This window comes from Coturnix japonica, chromosome 2 (assembly GCF_001577835.2).
Source record: "Coturnix japonica isolate 7356 chromosome 2, Coturnix japonica 2.1, whole genome shotgun sequence".
NCBI classification, from domain to species: domain Eukaryota; kingdom Metazoa; phylum Chordata; class Aves; order Galliformes; family Phasianidae; genus Coturnix; species Coturnix japonica.
In genome coordinates, this window is record NC_029517.1 from 77,468,969 (window position 1) to 77,479,888 (window position 10,920).

At 47.3% G+C, this 10,920-nt stretch overlaps 3 gene segments (V, D, J or C); all 3 read left to right on the top strand.

Annotated features, from left to right (window-relative positions):
* The first annotated feature begins 1,250 nt into the window (after window positions 1–1,250).
* Window positions 1,251–7,756, top strand: LOC107309862. The segment is given in 2 exon segments: window positions 1,251–1,516; window positions 5,984–7,756. A coding segment is annotated over 1 exon segment (615 nt).
* On the top strand, window positions 7,754–8,952 carry LOC116652919. The segment is given in 2 exon segments: window positions 7,754–7,799; window positions 7,909–8,952. Coding segments are annotated over 2 exon segments (369 nt in total).
* A 34-nt stretch (window positions 8,953–8,986) lies between these two features.
* On the top strand, window positions 8,987–10,806 carry LOC107309861. The segment is given in 2 exon segments: window positions 8,987–9,381; window positions 9,549–10,806. Coding segments are annotated over 2 exon segments (537 nt in total).
* Window positions 10,807–10,920: the final 114 nt, after the last annotated feature.

Genomic DNA, 10,920 nt, shown 5'->3' on the forward strand with positions numbered 1-10,920 from the left:
AAGATGATAACTGATGAGAAATGCATTGCCTCAGGATACATACTCAAGAGGGAAATGGCTTTGCAACTCTGACTATAGAAATATGAAGCATTGGAGAATCCCTGCTGCTTGTTTCATATACACGCAGCTGCCACCACCCATGTAGTGTGCTCCCCAGAAATCCCCCAAATGTGGCTTCATGTAACACATACAGTTACACTCTGGGAGCCAAAAAACATGACAAACTCATAGTATGGGAAGTCTGGATTTGGTAGTTAAAAACAAAAGTATGATATACAGCACTCCTCATCAGAGAGTATAATGGACTGGCATATGTTTAAGTGCATTTGTGATTCATCCAGCATGGAATTAGTGATGGAAAAGCCTTTATGAGGAACTGAGCTTGATTCACTCTCTCTCTCGAGTACTTCTTTAAGGTGTTTTAAGATGTTATTTGTTTGGGAAGTACAAGCTGTACTGGTGTCCTTTGTGGAAGCTCTGGAGGTTGGATACAGCAAACACAAAAATCCTTATAGCAACCTAAGGCATGGTGCAGATGTGATACAAACAGTCCATTGGCTTGTTTTCAAGACAGCTGTAGTGGTATGTATTGGCATCCCTGATACAGAAGGAAATGGCAGTAGGTTTTCTTGGTAAAGTGATCATTGTTATCCATGGCAGAAACCATTTGTACTGTAGAAAAAATGTAATTTGCCATGTCTGTGATAAAGCAAGTAGGCATTTGGGATTATTTAGAAGAATCTGCGTGAGGATTTGGGTAACTGTTTTAATTGACTGGAGTGAGGATGAGTGAAAAACCCAAGCTGAATTCTCCCCTCTGCCACTGATCTCCTGACTGTGTCTAGCAAGTCAGCTTGTTGGGATTTCACTTCCCTTCCTGCCAAAGAACAAATCGCCTAAGCTTTCTTCAGAATTCAAAATGTAATTATTTGTTGTTTAACTCAGTTTGGCACCTCTTTTCAATCTATCACTCACCAGTTTCGGATGGTGCAGAGGCTGCTCTGGCGCTGTCTTTTGGGCCCACGTGGAGGTGGATCCAAATCCATTGATTGTTCTTCTGGAGGTGGATCCATCTGCATTGGCTCTCCATTTTGATGTTCATCCATGTCCATGGGCTCCGCCACTTCTTCAGCTTGCACTGGCTGTATATTTTGTCCCCTCCCCATCAGCCTCATTATGGGGAGGAAGATGCACTTTTACGTGTAGAGCACTTCTTGTGCCTCCTGACTGTATATGGTCCACCAACTGTATGGCCGTTGAAGGGCTCGTAACACTAGTGACATCAGCTATGTACAGTGTTCCATGGCAACCCAAACACGGCAGTTGGGGCCTATGGCCTGTGAGATGCCCCAGTTTAAAGAAGGAAGGACAGGGGGTACGGAGGGACACCATTATGGGAAGGGCTCACTTGTGCCATTGTGCTTGCTAGAGAGAACTTGTAGCCAGCCCTTGGGCAAAACGCCGCATAGAGACTCCACTCTCTTCTTCGTGCCATGCCTCCAATCCGTTTGTACTGGTGAGTGTCAGGATCAGGCCAGGACAGCCTTCTACTTGGCAGCTGCCTGGCTGCCTGCAAGCGGAGACAGCCTGTTGCCCAACAGGAACAGAGAGGGCACAAAGGGTACTGACACCCTGCAGGCAGCCTAGGGACATGCAATCAATCAGGAAGTGCTGGGTTTCAAGGGTGGTGGGAGTTCTCCTTTGCTGTCCTTCACCTCTGTCCCTTGAGCATAGGGGAGGTAGTGCCTCATCTGCCCTGATCTCCAAGGGAGGGCAGTGGGGAGGAGAGGGCCTGGTGTCCTCTGAGAGGCTGTGCTGGGATGGCATGAGTGGTCCGCTGGAGGGTCTGTGAGATCCTTGATGTTTGGTGGTGGCTTTTTCATTCTGAGGACGAGAGGGCTGACTTGGGATTGCTGTTCTAAGTGTTTTCTCCATCCAGCTAATGAATGTGTGGTTGAAAGTGAAGTCAGGCCACACATGACAGTGCACAAAGAATAGATGGAGGATCGATTGAGTGTCCAGATAAGTAATCAGGTCATATTTGATCTCTGGATCCCTGCCACCTCTGGAGTAGTGATATTGAAAAGAGGGCTGAGGGGCACAGGGCCCAGTTCCACAGATGTCTGCACCCCATCAGTTGACTCTTACTGTACTTCAAGCAGCATGAAAGTGTTCAATAGGCTAACATCACGTGAAGAGGAAAGGGAGGTATTTTTGTTTGGTGCACAGGGACTAAATTACAGCCAACATGCCAAGAAACTCTGCAGCTTGTTGCTGAACTAAGACAAACTAAGCTGTTTTCCTTGGCGTTTCTGATGATGTTGTCATCTTGTCTTCCACCACTGTTCCCGTGTTAGAGAAGTCAGGCTTTGTCTTGTTACACACTGCCAGTAATTTTGAGGAAGGAGGAGGGATGCTGGTTCTCAGGGCACCTGTCCTGAGGATGGCTCACAGTGCTTGTTTTGCCACTTTTCAGTGAGACTAGATGCCTCTTGGGCTCTGGACTGCCCTTCATTTCATGTGGTGTTCTAGGATTCCAGCTCCTTGTTCATAGCCTTCCTGGTCTTGCCCAGGGAAGCTGTCAGCTCTGTTATTTTTCATTCTCTTTCTCTTTCCTCATCTGGATACTGTGTCCAGTTCTGGTTCTCCCAGTGCAAAAAAGACAGGGATCTCTTGGAAAGAGTCCAGCAGAGGGGCACGAAGATGATGAAGGGCCTGGAGCATCTCCCCTATGATGAAAGGCTAAGAGAACTGGTTCTGTTCAGCCTTGATGGGCAGGGCCAATGCCAGCACAGCATTCCTGTTGATCCTGCGGCTCTTTGGACAGCTGGAAATTAAACTTCCATATTTTTCCCACCTCACCAACCACACAATTGTTTCCAACAGCACCGGGTTTTCACTTCCAACTGGTTTTGCCATAAAGGCAGGAAAACAACAGCAAGGGTTATCAAAACCTGATGGTTATGGTTGGCAAGCACTTTATCAGGAAATGAACAGCAGTTGTTCTTACATATGATAGCTCTTCAGGAAGCACTTCTCTCACACTTTGTATTAGGAACAGAACTCTGCTGCTGTGGACCTAGACTTCACTCTTGGGACTCCGCTGGGACTCACAGACATTGCAAGCACTCAATGCTTTGTGAGCTCTCAGCACTGAGCTCAATTGAGGTACCCAAATCAGACTTCCTTGCAGGACACACCTATTCCTAACAGGTGTGCGGTATCAAGACTGTGAGATGCATGGAGCAAGGTAAAGCCCCTCCAGTGACTTGCTGACTTTATACCACATATGAGAGAAACCTCAATACAGTTTTGTTTGTGCAGGAACAAACCTCTCACAACTGTTAGTAAAATGTGGTTGATCTGCTGTTTCTCCTATCAGCTCTTTCTTTACACAGAGGAAGCTGTTAGGAACTAGAGACATGTGAAAGAAATATCCGCAGGTTTAGATTGTTCCCGATAATTTGGGTGTGCACAAAATCTCACAGAATCTCACAGAGATGAAAGGGATGACTTTGGATGAGAAACTACAATCAGTTTAGAGGCCGAAATAGCAAGAGTCTTTGTTGATTTTGTTGTGCTGGGAAAATAATGTTCTGAGTATGTAAATGATTTCTGGTCATAGAAAGGACCCTGGTGGCATCAATATCTGTAAACTACCAGTGGAAAGACTATTTTTGGGACACTCAGAATGTGAAAGCTCTGGGTTGCAGGTAGGAGGGAGAGGGCTGCTCCGCAGTATTGCACTTTGAGTTTATAAAATCAGAGTCATAGAATGGCTGGGGTTGAAAAGGACCACAATGATGACTGAGTTTTAACCCCCCTGCTATGTGCAGGGTTGCCAGCCACTACAAAAGGCTGCCCAGAGCCACATCCAGCCTGGCCTTGAATGCCTCCAGAGATGGGGCATCCACAACCACCTTGAGCAACCTGTTCAAGTGCATCATCACCGTCGGAGTGAAAACCTTCCTCCTTATATCAAAACTAAACCTGCCTTATCTAACCTAAATATCCTCAGAAGAAAACCGTTCCCCCTTGTCCTGTCACTATCCACCCTTGTTAAAACACGGACCTCCTCCTTTCTATTCACACCTTTCAACTATTGGAAGGCAATTATGAGCTCTGCCCAGAGCCTTCTCTTCTACAAGACATAAAAGCCCTGTTCCCTTAATGTTTCTCCATAGAAGAGGTGCTCCGTCCCTCTGATCATTTTCGTTTCCCTCCTCTGGACCCATTCCAAGAGGTCCATGTCTTTCTTGTGCTGGAGGCCCCAGGCCTGGATGCAGCACTCAGGGAGGGCCCCAGGCCTGGACTCACTGAGGACTCCAGCAGGGACCTCACAATAGCCAAGTAGAGGGGGACAATCGCTTCCATCTCCCTGCTGGCCACTCCTCTTTCAATGCAACCCATGACACAGTTGGCCTCCCAGGCTGTAAGTGCTCACTGCTACCTCTTGTCCAGCTTCTCGTCCACCAGAAACTCCAACTCCTTCTCTGAGGGGCTGCTTTCATGGGGTTCTTCCCTCAGATTGTGTAAACACCTTGGATTGTCCTGACCCAACTGCAACACCTTGCACTTGGCCTAACTGAACCTCATCACCTTTGCAAGGGCCCACATCTCCAACCTGTCCAGGTCCCTCTGGGTGGCTTCCTTTCCTTCCAAAGTGCACCGCTCTGCTTGGTGTCATCTGCAGACTTGCTGAGGGTGCACTCAATGCCATCATCTTTGTCAGTGAGGAAGATGTGGAAGAGCTCTGGCCCCAAGACTGACCCCCAAAGACGCAAACTTATGACCAACATCCACCCCAACATAGAACCATTAATCACAACCCTTTGGCTGTATGCAGACAACCGGTTCTTAATTCAACAAACAGTCCATCCTTCAAATCCATACCTCTCCAACTAAGAGAGAAGGATATGGTGACAGACCATGCCAAAGCCTTGCAGAAGTCCAGATAGATGAAATCCATCGCCCTTCCCCCGTCCACTGATGCCATCACTTCATCATAGAAGGCCACCGGATTGGTCAGGCAAGATTTGCCCTTGGTGAAGCCATGCTGGCTGTCTTGGATCGCATCTTCGTCTCATATGAGCCTTAACATAGCTTCTTGGAGGATCTGCTTCTTGATTTTCCCAGGCACAGAGGTGAGGCTCACTGGCCTGCAGTTCCCTGGCTCATCCTTTCTCCCTTTCTTAAAACTGGGAATTCAGGGTCCTGGCAGACATGGGAACCCTGACAGACAGAGAAGACTTAGGCAAAGCAATTAATGAGCACCTCAGCTTTTTCCATGTCTGAGGAAGCCGGTTCTTCGTCCTCAATCAGAGGGCCAACACTCTCCTTGATCTCTCTCCTCCTGCCTATGTACCTGTAGTTCTTTTTGACATACTTCGCCAAGTTCAGCTCCTTCTGAGCCTTGACTTTCCTAATCCAATCTCTACACAAGCTTTGGGATTGCCTGATAAATGCCAGCCCGCTGAACAATCCTTAGGCCTGTGTGCAGCATTAGGAGATGGAAGCATGTTCTGTTTTAATGAGAAAATATTTAAGCAGCATGAAACACATTGAAAAATGTTCTACAAATGGCTCTCCAGTGGGTTAAGAGAGCAGAAAGAACACGGAATTGAATGCACTGCTCCTGCTGGCCTGCAGGTGTCCTGCACGTTATACTATACTATAACGCTCCGAGGGAAATGGCTGCAAATGCTTCTTGATCACAGTGGCAGGTAGAACAGCCCCATTGAAAGTCACAGCAAGAAGTGACTTCCACTGCTCAGATCTGCTTTGGGACCTCTCAAATGTGAGACTGAGGCTGTCTGTGCAGGGAAGCCCTAATTAGAGGAGCAACCATGTGGCTGCTGACAGCTCTCATCCTGGCAGTTGGTTTCTCCTGTACGTGCCCTGCTCACTCTGCTGCCTGCATGAACAGCAGGGACCTCTGCTGTTCCAGTTTGGTCTTCCCCGTTTCTCTCTTGCTTTCCCTTAGGTGGCTCTGCACAAGCCCTCCAGCAAAGTCCAGTGTCCATTAGCAAGCCTGAAAGCAAAACAGTGCTCATCACCTGCCACATCTCCGTCTCCAACTTTGACCAAGTCTTCATTCACTGGTACCGCAGGAGGCCTGGGGGAGCTCCCAGGCGCATTGCCTACATGGCAACCAGGCTGTTCCTTGAGAATGAGTCCGATGAGGGGAAATTCAGCATGGAGAAGGACCTCACCAAATCTGAGTGCACCCTGACAGTGGGCAGAGTCACCGCACAAGACGCTGCGACCTACTACTGTGCCAGATGGGATGCACAGCAGCAGAGAGCCGTAGGGAGCCTGCACAAAGACATGCTCTGCCTCCCAAAACAGACCCTACAATGCCAGAACACTTGTGGGAATGGCCTCCCCTCCCCTCTGCATCTTTATTCTAGGCATAGGCTATGTGGGCTCTGAAAGGTTTCCCTTTCCTGTACTGTTTGCCCCAGGCTACAAGGTCCCTCTGTTGTGCTGCTTTATCACAGCAACACCTGCTGGCTGTGCAGGGCCCCTCTCTGGGTGGCTGCTAGTGACTCACATCCTTCCCTCAGGCACAGCCCCTGCCCCTGCCACACAGCTGGGGGCTTTCTCTGGGGCAGAGGCAAGCAGGCACCCTGAGAAGAATGCTGCTGCTGCCAGTTCTGGCCCTGGCTGAAGCCTGCTTGCATCCATTCCCCTCCCTGTGGTGGATCCACTGGGAGCAGCAGCGGCAGGAGGCTGTTCCGCACACAGCTGTGGGCAGCAGGCTGGCAGTACTTGCTGTGTTTTCTCTCCTTCTGATAGATGGACATGCACAAGTGCTGCTGCAACAGCGTCCACCATCTGTTATCAAAAAGGAATCCACAACTGTGAGAATGGAGTGCAAAGTCGAGGGCATATATGACTTCCAGGGTGCCTACATCCACTGGTACCGACAACTGCCTGCCGGAGCTCCTGAAAGGCTTCTCTATGTGACAGGAGTATCACAAGTTAACTACGATTCGGATTCCTATAAGAACAAATATTTGTGTTCCAAAGTGGGGAATAAGATTTGCACTCTCTCAGTTCTTAATGTACATCGTGATGATAAAGGTACCTACTATTGTGCCTACTGGGTGTCTCACAGAGGGAACAGACTGCAGGCAGCCCTTACAGAAAGCCGGCTGCAGCTTCAGCAGCACACTTTCATTCAAGGGCCAAAAACCACAGCTGCCTTCCTGCCCCCATCTCTCAGCCTTCATGAAATCCCCACAAGTTGAAATGGGGAAGGAAATCCAAGAGGAAAGCCAAGACACTTATGTGGCAGTCACATTGAGAACACACTGTTCTGTGGGCTGATGAAAGTTGCTTCTTGGGCAGATCCAGGGTTCTGAGCAAAGTGGCCATGGGAAGGGCACAACTGAACAACCCTGGTTTCAGTTTCCATGCTTAACAAGATTTGTGGGTAAGATTTAATGTGATATAGCAGATAGATAGATAGATAGATAGATAGATAGATAGATAGATAGATAGATAGATGAATGCAGAAAAAGACGTTATTAGACTGTATCTTAGGTCCCCTTTGTAGTGTTACTGATTGCATTTTGTTTGACAGAGAATTTACCGCACACAAATATGCGCTCTACTGTAGTGAGCTGAAGACCTTCTGTTGGATGAGCCATGAGTCATTTCCTCCTCTCAGCCACTGAGGATTTCTCCATCTTGATGGCTTTATAACACTCGTACCACGACTTCAGTTCAACAGTTCGTTCATGCAGACAACATGCTGCTGCTTCCCTTACTCATTGTGACTTCATTTTGGTCCCGTAAGTGCTGTTCACTTTCTCCTCTCCATCCTGTGCATGGAGATAACAGACCCTGCTCCAGAGCTCGGTGCTTCCTTGCCTACATGTGGTTTCCCCTTTTCCCTTGCAGGTGGAGATGCACAGGCTGCACCGGTGCAAAGCCCGGCAGAGCGCACGCTGGTGGCGGGCAGCTCAGTCTCCATGACATGCCAGCTGAGTAGTGACAACACTGTGCACTGGTACAGGCAGCTTCGCGGGGAGCCACCCAAAAGGATACTGTACATGTCTGGGTACTCACCTACCTTTGATAAAAGCATCGATAGAATGAAGTTTCAAGCCCAGAAAAATCCTTCCAACTGTGTTCTGACAATAAAGAAAGCCACCCAGAGGGATACCGGTACTTACTACTGTGCATACTGGAATTATCCAAAATACCCAGCATTAGATGAGCAATGATAAGCTGTGCAAAAAGGCATTTGGCACTCTGAACCTCTAGCTATGAACTCGTACCACGTGCAGATACTTCTTTATCCCCCATTTCTCTGGTGATTTTCTGCAGCAGGATAGGAAAAGCAAAAGATGAACTTGGCCAGTGTGTAATGGAATATGTCAATTAATAATCTGAATATTTTTCTGTACTTACAAGTACCTCTAACATGAAGAAACTGCAGGTTCTCAGTCACAGAAGGTTAAAACTCAGTGGCTTTACTGTTATGGTGAAGAGCTGACTGTACTCAGAGCATTCACCTTACAGTGAACACAGTCTGTGCCTGCGAACAACAAGGAGTTGTAAATTTCCCGTTTATTAAAATCCATGGAGCGAGCAGAGAAACATATCTCATTTCCCTTGAGTCCCTCACTTGAATGGAGACACATGTGAAACAATGAGACAAAACTACGTGATATTCTAGATCCTCCTTCATTTTTCTTCTGCTGCCTTCCCTTGCAGTTCAGTTATTACCAACTCCTTCTCCAGCCCTGAAAGACCCATTTTATTGTCTCACCTGATGAAACCAGACTGAACTTAACTCTTCTTCCATGGCCTGGTCTCCAACATTCCCTTTGAGCAAAGTGCATTGACTTCTAAAACTCAGGGACTACACTCAAAGCCTCTTTTCACCATCCAAGGAAAGCTGGTGTTTGTCTGACAGTTAGCTCCAAAATCTGAGTACTGTGTTTGAATACAACCCTCATGCACAGCATCCTGTGAGGAACTGCACTGGAGATTCTGGAACTGCAGCCACATAGGGTTTTCCATAGTGGTGGTTTTGCAAGGCTCTGAACACAGCTTGTGCTGGACATGCCTTTCTGCCTGGATAGAGCATTTGTTCTATATTTCTCTGTAAACAGACAGGACCACCGCCTTCAAAACAACCTCAGCATTCTCTGGTCTTGCTCCTTTCCCAGGAAGCTGTAGGTTCTTGACAAGCACAGAACCAAGTTTTATGCACAGAAAAAAAACATGCCTGGAGAGTTCTCCTCCCACTCAGTGCTGTCCCCATCTGGGGCCCCACTCACACATCTCTGAGTATCAACAGCAGCTGAGCAGGAGCAGCAAACATGCTGCTGCGGGCAGCTCTGATGGTCGTAACTGCATGGTCTTGTAAGTCCTTCAGCTTCTTTTTCCTCATGGGCAACAATAGATTTTGCGCTAACAGATGGCTTCCCAACTGGAAGGTGTTCAACGAGTAACATATTTTATCCTCTTTTTCTCCTTTCTCTCTCTATTATTTTTTTATTTATTTTGAATTTTCCTTTTCAAAATTCTAGATGGATTTGCACAGGAAACTCCCATACAGAGCCCAGTATCCATCACCAAGTCACAAGGAAATGCAGATCTGAAGTGTCATTTTAAAGACTTCTCTGGAAATTTTGATAACACTGTCATACACTGGTATCAACAAAAGGAGAATAAGGCCCCTGTGAGGATGATGTACTTTTCAGCAGGGAGAACATTTCCAGATGAGGGCTTTAATAGGAACAGATATAGGATTCAAGCAAATGCTGGACAGAAAATTTGCACTCTTACAATCAAGAACGTCATTCCGGATGATGCTGCTTCTTACTATTGTGCCTACTGGGACCCTCACTGTAACAGAAGCCAAATGATCACCACAACAAATACTTCCTCAGCAGCTCACAGATCATTTGGAATAAACCAGAGCAACTCCGGTGGTGTGGATGAGCTGCTCATCCTGAAGGAGTTCCATCACAATCTCTTAGAGGATTTTAGATATTTTCTTCTCTCAAATGAAGGTTTATGAAGCTATCTGCAAAGTCCATGTTATGCATTTCTTCGGTGGCAAGTATATTTGCTAATAATCTTCACCTGGAAAGATGTATGGTTGGAAAGGAATCTGTCCAGTATACGTGCCTTCTTGTAACTGACAGCACAAAGCTCGATTTGTAGTTATGCCTACAGGGAAACTTGCTGTGTTACAAAACTTCAGGACAAAACTTAGACAGTAGCTGTCATTTGGACATTAGATGTGTGAGTTCCCATCACTACCATGCGCCATTTGTTTTCAACTGGAATCAGGTATCAGTCAGATTTCTGCTCTGTGGCCAGAGGAATAGCAGTGAATCGATACACATTTCATCTGTCCTGGTAGATTTTGGCTGCACGGGTTTAGACTCATGTTCTCTCCAGACAGTCACTAACACAAATGTGACTGTAACTAACTGAGGTTGCCCATCCAGGAGATTGTCCTGGGGTGCTGCTGCAAGGAACGACTGTGTCTCTGTCTCCCTTCTTTAAGTCTATCCCATCCTTCCCTCCTCCTTGCACATGCACTGAAGCCCCATACCTTCCTGTCCTGACTTAAAATGAAACGGTCTTTGCTGTTACTGTTTACAAGGAAGAGAGGGAGTCGTCCAATCCTCTTAGCCACTTGTGCTTAACACCAAGTTGCCATGAGATATTCTGATTTGTTTTCCAGTATTTCTCTCCTAGAAGTGTTTGCATCTGTTCTGAGGTTCAAAACTGAAGTCCTGAGGCTGTGCATTTCCTCCCACACTCCAAATCAAATATGGGGCACACGCTCACAGTGCTGCTGCACTGCTGCTGAAAGTCAGTAGCTACCAGCTCTTCATGGAGGGCAGCATGGGCAGAGTGTGTTTTGTCGTGCTGGGGATGGGCGAG